General features: G+C 39.4%; 1 protein-coding gene across 10 annotated transcripts in view; it reads left to right on the forward strand.

Annotated features, from left to right (window-relative positions):
• The first annotated feature begins 65 nt into the window (after positions 1 to 65).
• Positions 66 to 20,612, forward strand: part of spag9a (sperm associated antigen 9a) — a 45,073-nt gene continuing 24,526 nt past the window's right edge. For 2 of the 10 annotated variants that reach the window (XM_083565676.1, XM_083565681.1), the window contains exons 1-6: positions 66 to 664; positions 9,527 to 9,647; positions 14,303 to 14,373; positions 14,559 to 14,653; positions 17,561 to 17,717; positions 19,554 to 19,640. In XM_083565676.1, the coding sequence (XP_083421802.1) occupies positions 365 to 664; positions 9,527 to 9,647; positions 14,303 to 14,373; positions 14,559 to 14,653; positions 17,561 to 17,717; positions 19,554 to 19,640 (831 nt within the window). In that variant the 5' untranslated portion in view covers positions 66 to 364. The remainder of the gene's footprint in view (positions 665 to 9,526; positions 9,648 to 14,302; positions 14,374 to 14,558; positions 14,654 to 17,560; positions 17,718 to 19,553; positions 19,641 to 20,612) is intronic. The other 8 variants (XM_083565678.1, XM_083565677.1, XM_083565679.1 and 5 more) reach the window with 5 other exon arrangements.

The following is a 20,612-nucleotide window of genomic DNA, read 5'->3' on the forward strand; positions in this document are numbered from 1 at the left end:
ATTATTATTATTATTATTATTATTATTATTATTATTATTACTACTTCTATTATTAAAATTATTATTAGTACTATATGTCCTTCGTGAACACTGGGAACTGAATCCCGAAGAGCGCACTTGAAGGCGTGACGTCACCGGCGATGGTGTGGTCAGCTGTTGTGAGCCGAGACCACGGGGAGGAAAAGCAGATATTCCACGTAACGGCCCGAGCGGCGGTGACTTCCCGGCAAAGCCCGTGGAGATTTCGTGATTTTTACTGTGCCACGTTGGCCTCCACGGAGACAGCAAAGAAGCTGATCGCTGAGGAAAAAACAAAAACAAGCAATAGAGATCGGCTTTGTTTTGCGCCAGGAAGGGAAAGAAAATGGAGCTGGAGGACGGAATGGTGTACCAGGACGACCCGGGCACGTCGGCGATCATGTCGGAGCGCGTGTCGGGCCTGGCCAGCTCCATCTACCGCGAGTTTGAGCGCCTCATCGGCAAATACGACGAGGACGTGGTGAAGGAGCTAATGCCGCTCGTCGTGGCCGTGCTCGAGAACCTGGATTCGGTGTTCGCTGAGAATCAGGAGCACGAAGTGGAACTGGAACTGCTTAAAGAGGACAACGAGCAGCTCATCACGCAGTACGAGCGCGAGAAGGCGCTCAGGAAGCACGCCGAGGAGGTGAGCCTTGTCCGGCGATGCTCCCCGAGAGATCAGCGTCCTTTGTTTTGCTGTGGCACATCTGCCACTTGCTCCGTGCACGTGCGCGCGTGTCTGCTTGTGTATGTGTGTGTCTGTGTGTGTTGAGCTTTTATCTACAAAACTACAGTGATTCCTGACATCCACATTAATGGAAATGTTCTCAGGCCTTTCACAGAACGGAAGTTGGACGCGGATCTTTCTTGTAGAATACATGCTTTGTTTACAAACCCTTATTATTATTTATCCTTGTGCTGCACATGGTCTAGAGGCGCGATCAGAGTCTTATAATGGGCTAGGAATCGATTGGTAAACAGGAATAACGTGGTGACACAAGGCAGCTGTTACTACTTTGAGATAAAAATACATTCTGTTCCCTCATGCTGTCAGAAGGCACAGCTTGAGGAAGACAGACAGACAGACAGACAGACAGTGGGAGAGAGACCTTCTCTGTGACTGAGCAGTGTCTGGCTAGGCCACTAAACATTCAGAAAAGCATCACTTTTTTTTGCACTTACATTTCCCACCCAGTTCGAATTGTAATATTTGATTTGAATTTCCAATGTTCTTACTGGTAAAGACATTATCATAACATTTTTAGTAAGTCATTACATCTTTTGACCAGTGCCACAATCGTGAACATAGTTGTGAATTTAGCATTGATAAAATAAACTCACTCTCCACTGTCCATTCATCTTCAAACATTAAGTCAGAATCATCATTTCACTAATCGAACCATAAGGGTGAATAAAATGATCAATCGCCAGTAGTCTGAAAATCCCCCCTTTACTAAAAGTTGGTTTAAGTTTAAAAACTGGAGTCTCTGAACTACTATTAAATACCTTCAGTAACTTTCAGCTGCTGATTTGAGCCGTAATGACACCTGGTCTACAGAGTTCTTATGTCATCACGGGTTAAAGTTGGGTTTCCAAACATGCATTTGGAATATTTGGATTTGGGTAGCTGTCAATAAATTTGTCCCGTCTTGTCTATGTGGCTCCCAATCGGTAAACAGGAGAAAATATAATAATCTTAAATAATACAGCCAATCCTTTTGTCTTTCATGGTTTAGAGTTTCTAGCTTGGGTGGGAAATGTGTACATACAGTCATGTGAAAATTAAAGTACACCCTCTATGAATTCTCTGGTTTTGTGTATCAGAGCATAATAAAAAATTCTCTAGTTCTTGTCTGGTCTTAGAATGAGGTAAATACAATCCCAGATAAACACCAACACATGACATTACACAATCTCATTATTATTATTATTTATTTATTTATATTTTTTATACAAAAATCAAGCTAAAATGGAAAACCCCTGTGTGAAAAGCTAAGTACACCTGTACTGCTTCAATAGTACTGCTGAGTGAACTGCTACTGAACTGCTCATCAGCAAGTGTGACCACTACTATAAAAGCCAAAGTTATGGTAATTTGCTGGTCTGGAGCTTTCAGGTGTGGGTAAACACAACGGCAAGTTGGATAGACATCAGCAATGATCTTTGAGGAGAAATTGTTGCTTCCCATTTATCTGGGAAGGATTATAAATCCATTTGCAAAACAATTTAAAATTCATTACTTTACAGTGAGGCAGATTATTCACAAGTGGAAAACATTCAAGAAAGTTGCCAATTTGGATATCCCAGCAAATTCACCCCAAAGCCAGACTGTGCAATGCTCAGACAAACTGCAACACATTCAAAGAGTTAAATCTCAGATGCTATGGCCAATGACCTGTTAAAAAAGTATATAAATAAAACTGTTAAAAAAGAGAGAGACCCACAATTCCTTCACATCGATGTGAGTGAATGATACATACAGTCATACAGAATTACTTACATGGTTACTTCATTATTGCTGCTGAATGTGGTTTTTACAAGTTATTTAATCATAAGGTGTAATTTTCAATTTGGCTTGATTTTTGTAAAAAATAAAAAAATAAATCACAATGTAATATCTCATGTGTTGTTCATCTGAGACATTGTATTTACTTAATTTTAAAACCCAATAGTACTTTATGATTTTTATCATGTCTTTTACTGAATGTACTAAATTACTGAATGTACCATTAAAGGGAAACAGTAATATTTGACTATTTTAATAGTGGAAAGTTCTCTATGGTAGGGCTTTAAAAAAATTATGCGCTTTCAATTCAAATTGTATATCACCTCCCAACATTATATTGATTAATTGATTGATTCATGTCAAGTTGCTGCTTGATCTTGCAATGGGTTAGTGTGGATCTGGAGAAGGTTTTGGTAACACTGGGCACAAGGTGATAAAGTTTATCCTGGATTGGCACACTCACACTTACGAGCAATTTAGCATGTCCAATCCACATGTTTATAAAAGAGAGAGGAAACCAGAGAACCTTAAGGAAACCTACATGAACATGAGGAGAACATGTGAATCTGCAAATAGACAGTTATAAATTGAACAGTGACCCTGGAGAGATGAGGCAAAAATGCTATCTGAGGTGTCACTGCCCTGAGGTACAGAAAGCTAGCAGAATGTATACCAAAAATCTATTGTCTGGAAATGTTTTAACAAAAAAGCAAACCAATCTTTGTTTACTTTATGGTGTCTTTTCATAGAAACAAATTTCCACTGTCTTCCAGTTGTATGTGCTATGTGCTACAGCCTTCACTTCCTTCTTTTAGCTGCTGGCTTTTTGGCAGAATTAGTGTCCATGTGTCTGCTCGACTTGAAGTAATGCCTTAGCAAAGTAGCAGTTCTACACGGGACATAATTTAGTATTACATCACATGAATCAGGCTAAACTCTTTTTTTTTTTTTTTTTAATTGTAGTACCGAATAGAATTGTATGATTTTAAAGTACCATTCATTCATTCATTCATTCATTCATTCATTCATTCATTCATTCCTGTTCTTTCTATGAGAGTTCTTATATCAGACTGAAGCAAATTTAATATGAACTGAATAATATGAATAATAAGTTCTCCAAGTGTTTTCTTATTACACCACAAGTTTACTGAGAGGAAATATTGCTTATACATCAAACGAAGATTGTGGAAAGAAAATCATGTTGTCTGGTTTAGCTAGACGTTTTTGTTGAGGCACAATTGATTTTTGTGTTTTAGTAGGGTGAGCATTAGGCAATACAACAAATTCATATAACTGTTGTACAGTGACTTTAAAATCTGTCAGTAAATTATTTGCTCTTATTAATTGCCTTATATATACTTTGTTTAACATTAGGTATAAATAGAAAAAAAACTTTTCACTTTTATACATGAACGACGTACTAGTTTTCAAACGTTTCATAAGAAAATGAACAGCTTCTGTCATTATGCAGGGATGATGCAATCACTTTTGTATAAATAAGAGCACAATGTAACTTCCTTCCTGTAGTGAGTCTGTCGTGGGATATTCAGGCTTTCCACAATCTGTACTTTTATTTTGCTGGCTGTGTAATGTAGGTAACTTACTGAAACTCTGTACTATTTCTTGCCTGATTTTTTCGAAGAGAGCCACATAGTTGAGATTTCGGTTTGGGCAGTCCAAGCTGACATGGCCACACTGCTCTGTAAATGAGCAGCTTGAGTGAGTCAGCACTCTGAATGTCTTTATTGTGTCACTCTTTCCAGCTTCATTCATTCCCAATCCAGCAGAGTCATACAGAAAATCTGAGTAGAGTAGTAGAAGGCGGGATTCTGTTTCAAACATAACTCAGCATGACTATTAAGGATTTTGATCTTTCTAGCTGTTACTAGATGGACATATTTGGAAGTAGTGACATATGTTAGATAAAAAAAAATGTCATCACATTTAAAAATAAAAATAGGTTTAACTATTAGTTTTTTTTAGCTAGCGTGAAAACAGCATCCATGGATTGAAGAAAAGAAAGTTTTAAATATTTAATAGTACTAACCAATGAAACTATAATGGATATGTAACTATGGGGGAAATAAATAATACACTTTCTTTAGATAGTTCTCTGACCAAATAAAAGTCCCAGTGTAGTTTGTTAGTGATCCCGATGGGAGTGATCCATTCAAGGATGACCACACCCACATCAACAATGTTTGATTAGTATGATAATATCTACTATTGCTTTTACAGTCACAGTCAGACCTCAACTCACTTGCATTCCAATGTAAGATTTTGGACTGATAATTTTTGGAAGAATGGCGTTTATCCCTGTTGTACAGTTGCAGAGAAAGTGGTTCTGTTGGCTTCTTGTGTTCAGCATTTAAAATCAGATAACATGTGCCGATGTTTTGTTCTTTTGCATGTACGTGGTCAGTTCTTTCAAGGAAACAAAAACAGGTGAAAGTTGCATTGCATTGATTCTAAAATTCTGTAAGCGAATGCCCGTTAGTAGCAAGAACAAAACTTTTAGATGGAACAATAGCCCCCTAGAAAATTGTTAAATGAATTATATGTGAGGTTGGTTGTATGCAACTGTACATATACACATTCATCAGGGTAGAAATGTGTATGTGTGAAAACGACAAGGCACATATCTTACCTGTAATGATAATTTCCCACATTTGCAGTGTATGAAAGATAGGACAGCTAATAGACACACTTAGTAGTGGTCTGAAAAGGTCTTTGTAAACTCCTCAAAACCAAATTTCTAGTAAGGTTTTACAAAGCCTTTATAATTATATTGTTGTCACATGGAAACCATGCGGCAATCACTGCAGCAAAAGCCAATAATTTTCCTCACAGCCTGTCTTGCTTATAATTAGGACAAAATAATAGTGTGATCTTTTGGGGAAATGAAGGGGTTGAGTTTTCTTGAGGTTAAAAAACCTCCAACGCATGTTAACCAGTTCGGTAGTGGGGCTTCTGTTCAATAAAATTTGAGTTTCCTGCATGAAATTATTAAAAATGTGTGTAAGATTGGTGACAGTTCTGCCTGAAAAAATGAGCATGAACATGAATTAATTAGGACAGCCAACCTTAATTGCATGCATCAATATTCAGGTCATGGGCATAACTCCCTAAAGACTGCATAAACAGTCATGCTTGAACCTTGAAGTGGATTTTCCTTATATGATATCAGCCCTAGCATGGAGCACCAGTTCCTGGAGTTTTGGGAACGGAATGTTGTCCCAAAATCCTCTAGGTAGAAATGGCATTGTTGGTAACATAGTATAGAAAAATTTACTCAAAATAGCAACAAAAGTTTAAACCAAATGCAAGAAAAAGTTGAGACGGGATATGTTAACCACGTGGCATCCCTTTTTCTTTTAACAACAGTTTTTTTTACATCAGGGAACTAAGGAGACCAGTGGCTGGAGTTGTGGGAGAGGAATGTTGTCCAATTTGTGTTGATACAGGATTCCACCTGCCCAATAGACCTGGGTGTTCTTTATCATATTTTTTATGCATGATGTCAAATATTTTCGGTTGGTGAATGTTTTGGAGTGCAGGCAGTTCAGTCCAGCGCTCAGATGCTCCTACTATGAAGCCATGTTGTTTTGATAGATACATCATGCGGTTTAGCATTGTCTTGCTGAAATATGCAAGGCCTTCCCTGATGGATGAAAGTATATTTTGCTTTTCAACCTGAGAGTTGATGATAAGCCAGATGTTCACTCTCATTTAACAAATTTTTGTGAATGACATAGCGAATTGTGTTCACAGACAATGATTTGTGGAGGTGTTATTGAGTCCATGAAGTGATGTCCACTACTGAATCATGGTGTTGTAAAGCGAAACCCATATTTACTTCTGAGGGACCAAACATCACAGGCTGTTAGTATTGATTTTTACTCTTGTCTCTTGGGCACAGAGATCTCCCCAGCTTCTCCAAATCTTTTGATAAGATATTCAGTCTTCAAAGTTGATGTTGAGGAACATTATTCTGAAGTTGTTCCACAACTTGTAGACATAGTTTTTCTCAGCTTGGTGAACTTATCTTTACTTCTGAGAAACTCTACCTCTCTAAGAATTTTTTTGGTACTACTTATATTACTGGCCTGTTGCCAATTAGCCAAATTAATTACAAAATGCTCTTTCAGCTTTTCCTTTTTAGTAACAATTATTACATTTAATAATAAATTTAAAATAAAATCAAAAAATATAATTGTATGAGTTTTTTCTTTTACATTTATATTTGCAGTTTTATTAAAAATCTATTTGCAAGTTTCCTATCATCCATAAAGTGACATTTTTAAAATAGATATTTTGTTAACGCTCTGCATGTTGCTTTTTTAATCAGCTATTTGAACAGTGTTTAAAACTAATAAGTTGATAGTAACATCTGGCCTGTATGTTCTTTTATAAATGTAGCTTATGGATATAAAGTGACAAGAACCTTCTGCATCTTAGGGCAATGAAGCAGTTTGTAGTGTTGGCAGTGCGATGAGAAAAAAAAAATGACAAAAAGAGCAGAAGCACCTATGGTAGTCTAGAACTTTGGAATCACTAAATCTGGGAGAGCCTCCTAACAGTGAGACAGTCCAGGATGGCATTACTTCTGGATCACATGATCCTTTGTTGTGACGGGCAGAGCTGAGTACCACTTGGTGCTAGTCCAAAAGGCTTCTCCCAGTGACCAAGTGCTTGGGCTACTGTTTTTTTTTAATACTAAAGCAGATCATACAGATAATAAAAGGTTACTATCAATTGAAGTCCACATTTTTTGTCCAGATTTGGGGATTTCTTTATGCATGGCCTTTATTCAGAGTAATGAGCACTAATAGGTGTGATATTTAATAAAGGCTCGGTTAGGACTTTAAGTTAATAAGCTTTTATTGTCATTTCAACCATATATAGCTGACGCATTACATAGTAAAATGAAACAACATTCCTCTTGAACCATGGTGCTACATACAACAATTACAGAAAACAGAAAACACAGGGCTAAGACCTAGTAAGTGTCTTCGCCACATAAAGTGCATCGTGTGCAACCTGGTGCAAACAGTGAAAAAGACAACACTAGACAGTGCAAGACAATACAGTACAGTGCAAGACAACACAAGACAGTGTAAGACAAATACACAAAACACAAAATACAAAATAGCGCCCCAGTAAACCTGTTGTATATTGCACACTGTGGTGTGTAAGAGACGTAAAGTGAACAGTAACAAAAAATGTAAACAAAACGTTGTGCAAAAAAGCAATAGCAGCAATCCAGAAAAGATGTGCAAAAACGGCATGTAAACAGTTTATGGTAATGAAGTGATGTAATGTGAGTGGTACTGAAGACATGTATGTGTGAAGTGAGTACGAGTGTGTGTTAAGTCTGGGTTGTACAGATCAGTCACACAGTTTGTGTGTGTGTGTGTGTGTGTGTGTGTGTGTGTGTGTGTGTGTGTGTGTGTGTGTGATGGCCTGAATGATTCGGAACCGCTTCCATGATGGCAGGAGGGTGAAGAGTGTGTGTAAAGGGTGTGTGGAGTCGTCCACAATGCTGTTGGCTTTGCGGGATGCAAAAGAGAGGAGAGAGCCTCCCATGATCTTCTCAGCTGTCCTCACTATCCTCTGTAGGGTCTTGTGATCCGAGACGGTGCAGTTCCCAAACCAGGCAGTGATGCAGCTGCTCAAGATGCTCTCAATGGTCCCTCTGTAGAACGTAGTCAGAATGGGGGGAGGGAGATGAGCTTTCCTCAGCCTTCTCAGGTAGTAGAGACGCTGTTGGTGATGGAGTTGGTGTTGAGTGACCAGGTGAGGTTATCCGCCAAATGAACACCAAGGAATTTGGTGCTCTTGACACTCTCCACACAGAATCCATCGATGATCACTGGAGAATGGTTGCTCTGTGCTCTCCTGATGTCAACAACCATTTCTTTCGTTTTGTCGACGTTCATAGACAGGTTGTTGGCTCCACACCAGGCTGTTAACCGTTGCACCTTCTCTCTGTATGCTGACTCATCGTTTTTGCCAATTAGCCACGGTTGTGTCATCGGCGAACTTGATGATTGATGATTTGAGCTGTGCAATGCTACACAGTCGTAAGTCAGCAGAGTGAACAGCAGTGGACTGAGCACACAGCCCTGAGGTGCCCCAATGCTCAGTGTGGATGTGCTGGAGATGCTGTTTCTGATCTGGACTGACTGAGGTCTCCCAGTCTGGAAGTCCAGGATCCAGTTACAGAGGGAGGTGTTCAAGACCAGTAGGCTCAGCTTCTCAATCAGGTGCTGAGGAATGATTGTGTTGAATGCTGAGCTGAAGTCTATGAACAGCATTCGTACAAAAGAGTCCTTGTTGTCTAGGTGGGTGAGTGCCAGATGAATGGTCGTGGAGATGACATCATCCGTTTAGCAGTTTGGACGATACGCGAACTGCATGGGGTCTAGTGAGGGTGGAAGCTGGGTCTTCATTAAGGCAGGAGACAGTAGATTTCGATGGTCATTCCACAGTAGAAAACAGATTAACTGCTGAAACATACAAAGCAGCAGTGCAGGATGTCCAGTCTCCGCTGCTGTTTTCCGGATACTTACTGGTCATTGGTGGAAACTGGAATTAGAAGTCAGACAATGAAACCGCTAAAAAGTCACACATCCTGTGACTTTTGACCTGCTTGTTCTTTCTACAGTTGTATGACATTGTACTAGAATGTAAGAATCTGTGCATTTCTTTGGTGGCTCCCTCTTGTTCTGTAATTCTTACATAGTTATATTGATAGGTTTGGCAAATTAAAAGTAAATAAAGTTGCGTTCACATGCAATCCAAATGCCACAGAGTAGCATACATATTATATTTATGTGATAAATGTGATTTCTAGACCGACACATATTATTGAAGCCATGAAATATTTGAATGTGATATTGTGATATTCAGAATATTGGAAGAAAAATTCTGAAATTAATTGGATGTACATTTTAATAGTTAACATTATCTCATGTTCATTACTGTGTTCTCTATAAACAGAAATTTATCGAGTTTGAGGACTCTCAAGAGCAGGAGAAAAAGGACCTGCAAAACCACATGGAGAAGATGAACTCACATTCACGCCAGCTGGAGCTGAAACTAAAGAACTTTGCTGATCAAAGTAAGTACTGCTTCATGTTCTCACTCTATGTCTTATTAGCCTTTAAGCTCAGGCATTATGTATTATGTTGCACAGTGTGTATTGCAGTTTTAGTGTTGCTGGTTGGGTGTTAGGACAACACTATTGTTACCACTTTATTATAATCTGAATGTGTCTCAATATAACTGAATTTCTGCACTTTGTATCATTTGTTTATATACCTTCTGATTCCATGTTACATATGTTACATTACTTTTAGTTGATTAAAAATTATTATTGCAATAATAAAGAAACATATGTTTGTAATATGGGGTGGAGACAAATGTTGTTTCATGTTAAAATATTATTATATTACAATTATAATAATTGTCAGAGAATATCCACTAGCTCGCCAAGCACAACAGGCAAGTTCCAGAATTCTTTGTGAGTCTTGTTCTTGTTCTTTGCTAATCGCCCAACTTATGCCTGTTTAATTTTTTGCTGTCAGATTATGTTTTGGTTTGTTTGCCTTGCCATTTATATAAATCAGCTTTTTTAGACACTTTCATCCACATGACCTTGCTTTACATGACAGCAGTTTGATTAGTCATAATGTTGATTTGTTTTCTATAAAAGCATGGCTCCAATAGTGCTGGTAGTTGCCAGTGGAGCCTCAACAGTTAAGGCTCTGGGTTACTGATCGAAAGTTTATGGTTTTAAACCTGAGCACAGCCAAGCTTCCACTACTGGGCATTTAAGCAATGCTTTTAACCCTCTCTTCCTCAAAAAGCTGGGATATGTGAAAAAAATAAATTCACTGTGTCAATAAATTTGCAACAAGTAAAAAACGTTTCTCTTTTTTTTAATATAAGTTAACTATATTAACACGCTTGCTTTAATAAATTCTTGTGTCTGTAATAGCAATTTACACAGGACATTTTATAGTGCATGATGTACATAACGAAAAAGCTAACATTTAACAGATTCAATTGTTAATCACAGAAGTAAATCAAATAAATTATTTGGTATGGTGAATCGTTCTGTATGAAGCAAATTTATTAGGCATTTGAAGAATGAGGCTACAGTGTCAGCATTGTAGCAGTCAGAGCTTTGTATTGATAGAAGACTTTTCTCGGTGCCATTGTCACATGGCTGTGTGTGATTTTATCATATTATTATATTATTATCTTAACTTCAAGAGACAGAACATTAAGAGGTTGATTAGGGATTGACTGTTTATAGCTACTATAACATAACCGAAAACAGAAACAAACTTCTCTCTCAGATATTCCGCAATGCCAAATGTTGGGAAAATGTTTAATTGGTTAACAAGTATGATACATTGTTTGGTAATATATTTTAAATGCCAATTTCTGAGGTATTAAAGAAATCAAAAAACTTTGGCATGTGTTGATATTGTATGCATGAAATTGTATTATATTTATTTGTAATAACTGCCACATTACTGCACCCTTTCATAGTAAATTTATTTTTTCAAGAACAGCACAACCCGTCATGTTTTCAGTTCAGTTCAGTTTGGAACCTTACTAGGAAACATTAACAGGAATTAATATTACTCCCAAACTTTACTTACAAACTAATTGTAAGTATAGGGGTATGCCAATAATTTGTTTATATTATGTAGCTGCAATATTTGTAACACTTATTCTGTTTACATTTGTCTCTCTTTTTTTTCTTTCCTTTTGTTCCATTATGATTTTATAACCCTCTCCACAGATATTGTGCAGCTAATCTAGGCTATGACCTAATTTTAGTCACACCATCTACCACACATGCCCTTTATCTCTTTCTGACAAGTGTAATTGTCACAGGTATTATTTAGCTTCATATTCAGGCTTAGTTCCATTCTAGCAGGATTACAGAGTATACTGCTGTCACTGCTGCAGCAAATCCATGGGAAATGCTTTCGTTGTATGGTAGTTTATTTGGGAATTATAAAGCTCTAATGTGTATCAAAGCGTAGACCTAAACTGTCTAATTTGGTGCTCAGTAAAGAAAAGTGCCAAACCCTGGTGAGCAGTGAATGATTCACAAGAGCTGTATGCTGCCTGTGGAATATTTCCCATTGAGCTCATAGTCCAGTAAAAGCATGACCAGGACATTTACAGCATGCTCTAAAAGGTACAAAAGTTCCTATGTATAGGTTGTTATTAATCATTGATTTTACAAGGATCATAATTAATTGTGTGATTTTTGATTACGCTTTATTTTATTGCTATAGTATTATTGCTTCGGATCTTAAAAAAAAAAAAAAAAAAAAGCCTATTTTTATACACATAATACCTGTTTTTTATTTTATTGGAAATTTACACAGCTGTCTGTTACAGCATGGATCCTGACTTCATTGGGCTTGAGTTGTCATGGGAGCTGCTGATTTATTTATCTACATTCATGTGCAGACTACACAAGGCCACTCCATACATCACATCCACACATCAAAGTACTCCATCTGTCACCATGGCTTCAGGGCTGTGTCACTTTGAGCTAACTGAAAGTCTGAATTGGTTCAGGTTTTTGCCATGTATTCATTTTTATGAGTATGTACAGAAGTACATTCTTAATTCTACTTAACTTTGCAAGAAATGACACGACAAGTAAGGAATTACAAGGATTTACAAAGAACAGCAGGCTCTTTCTGGGTGAAATGCTGGATTTCTTATTTAGTCATTGTTGTATTTATGTGCTAATTACCCATTCAAATTGACAGAGTTTTGCTCCAGACTTTTGTTTTGCATCCAAATGGAGTCAAATGGAGCCCCCAACCGCCCCTCTCCCACCCGAGATGTGACAAAAAGTTCTTCTAGTTTGTGCATAACTGGAGCATAAACATTCATATTCATACTGCTTTCTGGTAGCAGTATAGAAACAGAAGACCAAGCAGTCATTTTCCTTCAAAATTCACATTTAAATGTTCACTGCTTATAGGATTTACTATTTAAATACAGATAATAGTTTGCTTTGGTTACTGAATAATTCATATTACTTATTAACTTTAATGTATCTATACAAGCTTATAGCATCTTTTATGAGTGCAGATTAGTTCCACTGAAGACAAAGCATACAAAATTCCTGTATTTTATTGTTTTAAATAGAATTTTTCTTTATTGGGATTTGGTATTTAATTGTATTCTAAAATACACAGATTTTAATTTTAAAGGTAAAAGTGTACAGACTTTTTCACCAATCTTTTGTACATAACTGTGATATTCTCTAATGAATTTACTTTGTTCGGTTTTCTTAATTAAAAGTAAATATAAAATTTGGTAAGTCAGACCAGAGTAAAAAGTTTAGTAGAAATGACTGATTGAATGAGCAATTTGCATCGCAGTGTACATGATTTGTGTCAATTTTGTTGTTTGAAATGTGCTACCGTTTGGGTGAGCGTTTTGGCACCTGACACAACATCCACCATGAATATATGATTAGATTTTAGCTAGTTATGTTAGATTGGATTATACCAGCATTTGAACATTTGCCAGAATTAAATAAATGCACCAAATGCATTGAAGTAATAATTTTTTTTTTTTTTTTATGAAAACAGTCATTTGCAAATGCATGCTAAAACAATACGGACAATGTTTATTTTGTGCTAAACATTGTTGAACATATAATTTATTTCATTTCTGACCAACTTCACGTTCAAGATTTAAAAATGTCCACACATTTTCTTAGTCAAATTTATGAAACAGTTGGGATCCACTGAGTCACGGGTCCCTGGTGGTCTAGTCGTTAGGATGCGGTGCTCTCACCGCTGCGGCCCGGGTTCGATCCCCGGTCAGGAACCCAACCCCAGCCACTCTTAGTGCCGGTCCCAAGCCTGGATAAATGGGGAGGGTTGCGTTAGGAAGGGCATCCAGCATAAAAACATGTGCCAAATCAAACATGCGGATGATCCGCTGTGGCGACCACTGATGGGAGAAGCCAAAAGAAAGTTTGTTTGGTATCCACTGGGTCAAGCTTTATGAGCCACTGACTCAAATGAAATGCAATTTACTGAATAAATTGATTAAAACCTTTCATCACTAAGATAGGACAAGTACTTGTGTCAAGATTCCAGTCTTAGCCATTGTGTTTGAAATGCTCACAAATTTCCACCAACAGCCTCATAAAAATGATTTCACTACATAGTCACCTAGTGGCTAATTGGTAGCACTACATGATTCAAATAGATGTCCTCTCTAATGGCAACTGTTTCAAATCAAACACTTTCACATAATATGGGAGTAAAACAATCCTTTAAATGACTGTTTCCTTTACAAGGTTTTGACTGCTGATCCTGTAAATGAAACTGAATAATGGATTAAAAGGGTTAAAAGAAATGTGAAGCATTATAATTGATCTCTATCCAGTCAAGCCACTTGTAAATGTGTGTGAAAAATGTAATCTCAGAAACACTTAATGCAACATTGTGGAGTAACAACATAAACAATATATAAAAAAAAACATAAATCTCTATTTGAGAGGTGAGAAAGTAATGTCATAATTTCTAATCATGACGAATGACCAATTCATAACTTTGATGACTGTGGCATTGTCAGAATTTAACATTGCCTCTTCCAGGCAAGGGGGTGAATGAAGTTATTTTAAAACAAGTAGCATCCGGTAAAATTATTCTCACTCATTCTCTTTCTTACTACTATCCGTCTCTGTGCCTTTTTTGTCTTCATCACTCATAGTAAGCCGTTTGGAGGAGCGGGAGGCAGAACTTAAAAAAGAGTACAATTCTCTTCATCAGAGACACACAGAGGTAACACACCAGCATTGTCCATGCTGTTTATGCCTCAGTTGAAAAGACTTGCCCATGACATATGTGTAAATTGAATAAGAATGGAAGTATTAGGTGATTATCACTTTTTGCAGAGGTTCCTATTCATCAGAGCTTATGATACTAAATATCTGCTACAAGTCATCAGCAATGTTTGTTTCCTACAGATGATTCATAACTACATGGAACATGTAGAGCGCATAAAAATTCTGCAGATAACCGGAGGAGAGGCCTCAGATACAGGGACTCTGGGCAGGGTCAGGTAAGACTCGACTGTAGATATTAGGGAAATTATTAATTAATAATGGAAATACAAAAGCATGCAGATGTGAATATACATTATATGATGCTCTTAAAAATGTATATCATTCAATATAAGATCATAAACCTGATATAGTTGCAACAATTTTCTACATTTTGATACATACTTAGCATTGTTCAGCTTAGAGGGGAGAGAACATGACTAATAGAAACATTTATTTAGAGAAAAATAAGGTTTGTTAGGAAAATCCACATTTACATTAGAGCAGCGGTCCCCAAACTTTTTTTGCGCCACCGACCGGTTTAATGTCAGACAATATAAAATGATACAATCGGCATAAAAACTGGTATTTTCTAAATTTAATACCGGATCTCGTGCCGGATCTCCCATGAGCCTGCAGCTCAGCCCCAATGTTTTGATGAGAGGGCTGCTTCATCTCAGGGTCTCTACCGGCGTGCTGCTGTGTTCCGGGGTTCTCGTGGACGCACCACACCATCTTCGAGCGTTGGCGAGCACACCATGCCGTCACAGAGCTTCTACAGGAGCGTGCTTTCCCGCCACAGAGTCTTCACGAGAGCGCCGCGCCGCCACAGAGTCTTCACGAGAGCGCCGCGCCGCCACAGAGTCTTCACGAGAGCGGCGCGCCGCCACAGAGTCTTCACGAGAGCGCCGCGCCGCCACAGAGTCTTCACGAGAGCGCAGCGCCGCCACAGAGTCGTCACGAGAGCGCCGCGCCACCACAGACCCGTCACGAGAGCGCCGCGCCGCCACAGACCCGTCACGAGAGCGCCGCGCCGCCACAGACCCGTCACGAGAGCGCCGCGCCGCCACAGACTTGTCTCGAGAGCGCCGCGCCGCCACAGACCCGTCACGAGAGCGCCGCACCGCCACAGACCCGTCACGAGAGCGCCGTGCCGACACCTCCGGTCACAGAAGGCAAAGTGACTCCTCCGAGTCCCTCTCCAGACGACGCCACATCCCAGAGCCCCTTCCAAGGCGACATCTCGCCCACGGAAAGCTCGGCTCCGCCCCAGGTCCCTCAAGAGAGCTCGGCTCCGCCCCAGGTCCCTCAAGAGAGCTCGGCTCCACCCCAGGTCCCTCAAGAGAGCTCCGCCCAGCTCCAGGTCCCTCAAGAGAGCTCCGCCCAGCTCCAGGTCCCTCAAGAGAGCTCCGCCCAGCTCCTGGCTCCTCGAAAGGGCACGACTCTGCTCCAGGCTCCTCCCGAGAGCTCGTCTCCGCCTCCGAGCGAACCCACGAGCTTGTCTCCGCTTCAGTGTCCCGAAGAGAGATCCACTGATGTCGTGGACCTCCAGGCGAGCCCTTCTCCGCTCGTGGATCTCCAGGCAGGCTTCACCCCATTTCCAGGCTGCCCAGTAGGCTCCGATCTGCTCCTTAGGGTCCCAAGGAGTGCTCCTACGCCCAGGGGTTTCCCTGTGCACTCACCCCGGCTCCAGGACTGCGAAAGGGAAGTCGAACCGCTGCCCCCGGGTTCCACCGAAGGCGACGGCTCACCCCACAGTCCCGCAGACGGCAACGGCTCGTCTCCAGCGCCCGCAGAAGGCGACGTCTCGCCCCCGGGCTCCACAGAAGGCGACGTCTTGCCCCCGGGCTCCGCAGAAGGCGACGTCTCGCCCCCGGGCTCCACAGAAGGCGACGTCTCGCCCCCAGGCTCCACAGAAGCCGACGTCTCGCCCCCGAGTCCTCTTCAGGGCGAAGGTTCGCATCCAGGCTCCACGCAGGACGAAGGTTCGCATCCAGGCTCCATGCAGGGCGAAGGATCGCATCCAGGCTCCACGCAGGGCGAAGGATCGCATCCAAGCTCCACAGAGGGCGACGGATCGCCCCCAGGGTCCCCGCATGGCGACGTCGGTCCTCCAGGTCCCTCTGACGGCGACGTCGGTCCTCCAGGTCCCTCAGAGGGTGGTACGACGTTCCTGGTCTCCGCCCGGGACGTCCTCCACTCCCTGGTCATCGTCATGGTTGCCATCCAGTTCCGGTTCCCCGCCAAGGAGGTCGCTCCTGCTCCAATCCCCGCCAAGGGCTTTACTCAGTCTCCCGTCAGCACCGAGGGCATGGCTCCGTTCCGGATCCTCCTGCAAGGTGTTGTTCCGTTCCGGCTCTCCGCAGAGGATGCTCACCAGGCCTCCGTTGCTCCCAGGCGTCTAAGGAGGCCTTCCTCGGAGTGCCCTGGCCCGCCTGGCATAGGTGGGTTTTGGGGCGTCAGGTGTCGCCCCTGGAGGGGGGGGTACTGTCAGGGATTCACCCTGCCACGCCCCCCTCTGTAGCTGTCAGGGATTCACCCTGCCACGCCCCCCACGATAGCAGTCACGCTGCTTTCCAAGATTACCGACAGCTGTGGCTCATTAAAGAACAGACTACTTAAACTCACGTTCTTGAGTCACAGGCTGTCGGTCGTTATATTGTCAAGCTGGACAATCGCGTGGCTGCTCGACCGCCGGCTGTATATCCGGATTCCACTTCCGACTTGGATTACTCATTGCCGAAGGCTTTATGGATTATGCTTGGGACATTCGAACTCATAGCGGACAACGCGTATCGAGCGGATGTCTTTGTTTGTTGTTTTCAACGGCTTATGAGTGTTTTTGTGTTGTACGGTTGTTGAAATAAAAGGACAATGATCGGACTATATCGGCTTCCGCGTCTGCAGCCTGACACAATCACACTTTTTTACTAAGATATATTATATAAATATTATATGTTGCCTGTAATAACTGGATTTTTGTTGTAATGTCAAATGTGAAATGATGGTGTTGTCCTCTTGTGATTTTTTTCTTTTTTTCCTTTCCTGGTTTATGTGATATACATGCACAATATAGAATCTCAGAATTTGACGTCTGTTTTTCTGTCTGTCTTCTCTACATCCCTGGATTTACCTCTGTATTCTAGAAAAGAGCGACCTCTTTCTCTGGGCATCTTCCCGATGTCTGGTGGTGGTGGGAACAACTCGCAGAATCCTGATTTTCTAGGTCGAGCGGAGACTCCAGGGACAGAGGGCTGGAGGTTCACTGATCTCAGCCAGCATCGATCGAATACCAGTCTCAAGGTACTTAATGCTCTAAAGAATGCTATCATACACCTTACATACCAATACTATAATACACCTTACATACCAATACTATAATACAACAAACCTCACTTTAGTAAGAGTACGATAATCATAACATCAGAATACAAAAACCCAGACAGAATACAAAAACTCCAGGAAATGTTTGTGTTAGCATGCTGGTGCTAATAAACTGCCAGCTGGTGTTGTGTATCAGAGTAGAGCACTTGGCATTTGTAATGATGTGGCTTTGAAGTTGAAGGCGGGAGCAAGAAAGAGGTTGCTGTCTGATGTATAGAAGAGCCTGTGCAATCATGGTACATTTCCATCTATTCACACACTTACATGCCTGTTAGGGCTGTAAAAAATTTCATATTTTTGTATTGTCAAAGACACACACATGCACAAACATTTAGCTGTGTGCAGTTTGTGTACTGCAAATGGTAGTGTATGTAATTGAAGGATCTAAGTTCTTAAACAACACTATTAACGAAGGAAGATTTAAGGTATAAAAGCATTGGTATAAATCCCTTATAAATCAAGTCTAGTTGCTAGGATTCAGGAGAATGAAGCATAATCCAATATTTTAAAGGTAAGTATCTCAAACCATTTGACACACTCCCTCTCACTGGCTTTTGAGCTGTATCTATGTCTGACTTGTATTTATGCCTGACAAAATATACCATACAGAAGACCCAGGCAAATAAAAAAAAAAAAAAAAATAATAATAATATATATATATATATATATATATATATATATATATATATATATATATATATATATATATATATATATATATATATAATTTAAAAAAGTGTAATGATTAACTTGAGACAGTGTAAGCTGCAAGATTTCTAGGTCTTCTGTCTGGTGGTTACTGATGCTTAAAATGCTTTCATATGCATGTGAATAACCACAAACACATTTAAAAAGTTATGTGGGTGTGATGGATACTGTGGGAAGTTGGAAAAAGTTCTAGCATTAATTATATATAAATGCATGATGCAAAAAACATGGTGCCTGCTTCCTGAGCAACAGACAACAATTGCATACCACGCAAAAGTTATAGGCTGATGTAGAAACGATTCTGTGAATATGTATATTCTGAATATCAACATTTATTATACTGCATAATAACCAGTTAAATATAACATTTCAACTATATTAAACAAATACACAAGCATATACATGAATCATTTAAATCTAACTTTACATCTAAAAATTATTTGAGATAATCAAACAGTGCAGTAAAATCAACAGTATGATTTTTTTTTGTTGCTTTCCTTTTTGTAACAGTGTGGCTCTAAAAACAGTGCCAGCTGTAATCACAGATTTATATAAATGCACTTTTTAAAATATTTATTATATAAGTAACATCTTCAATACAAGGACTTTATTATTGGATACAATAATTAAATCATAAACAGAGTAAAATATGTTGGTATTTAGCAAACAAACTAAAAGTTAACATGCTGAAGCTTTCCAAAAGGAGATTTGTTTCTTTCAGAAGACTTTCAGACCCCCTTCCAATTTTTAATGACACTAGTGCACAAGACATACAATAGGCATCAAATGTAATATTCATAATATAAACCCAGTCTAACACTTTTGTATGATACTGTGTACTTGTCCCAAAAAAAAAAAAAATATATATATATACTGTAATTTAATTTCTTTGTTTTGCTAAACTAATTGAAGTTTAAAAGAGGTTACCTTTTTCCTTGTTAAATAATGACAAGCATGAGTTTGCTATGATTATTCCCAAACCCATGATACTGGATTGTACAGTTATCATGCCATGAATCATGCTTCACTTAAATTCTTTTCCCTAAGCAGCTGGAGGCGGAGGATCCTCCAAAGAAAAGCGAATGTAATAGTGCACAGGAGGCTTGGGGGAATATGCTGGCAGACGACTGTAAGGTAGTTGGCTCTGTAACAGCCAAGTGTGTGCAGTCTATTTCACCATCATGCACAGATGTTGAGGTTCATGTGCAGCTTCTCAACATTCACTTCTCATGCTGTATGCAACCACTGAAGTGAAGAGTATGTGTAGTGCAAAAAACTGGATTTGATATTGGAAAAAAAAACTATTGGATAAGGATTAGACAATTTGTCTTCTGCAGTAGCAAATGATCACAATATCACTAGAGTAATTGGTGTCCCATTTAGGGTGTATAAATGTTTTTGCTCTAGATGAATGAACGAAGATATGTGGTTGCATACAGCTAATTTACCGTTTGATCGCATGTCATTTTAGTTGTACCATTGCACGAAATCCGCTTCATTTTCACCTTAAAATTCATTCATCAAACTAGACTAGTATCACTAATTAATAAAAAATGCTAATGTATTTTTGTCATAGTCCTGCCAAGTGGCTATAATTAGTGTAATCTGAAAATTTTTATTTCTTTTTAGAGAACAATGTGCTTAACTTGTTTTGAAATTAATTCTAAAGAGGAGTGCTATGGTTTGTGTAAAAATAAATTGCTAAACACATTTATTTTGCGCTTTTTTTTTTTTTTTTTTTTTTTGCCGGTTGATTTTTCTTTTTTATGTTGTGGTCTTTATGTGCACAAGTGAGCTCTGAATGTTAATTATGTTACGTTGTTGTGTTTTTTTTTAATTATTAACTTATCTGCTGTATTTAGTATTAGCCTTTGTGTGATGTGTTGTAGCTTCTCTTGGAATGTGGCTCTTGTAATGACTAAGGAGTACCTTGCTTTATTTTATAATTTTTTTTATAAAAAGCGTTTTTGTTCATATAAAGCTCTGTTACTACAAAAAAAAGCGAATTGAATACTCTTTTCTGTATTTCCTGGTTGTTCCTCTTGTCCCCTCTCTCACCAAGTAATTGCAGAGCTGTGACCTTTAACCTGTGTTGTTTTCTTAAAT

The sequence above is a fragment of the Silurus aristotelis genome (genome assembly GCF_946808225.1).
Source record: "Silurus aristotelis genome assembly, chromosome: 17".
NCBI lineage: Eukaryota > Metazoa > Chordata > Actinopteri > Siluriformes > Siluridae > Silurus > Silurus aristotelis.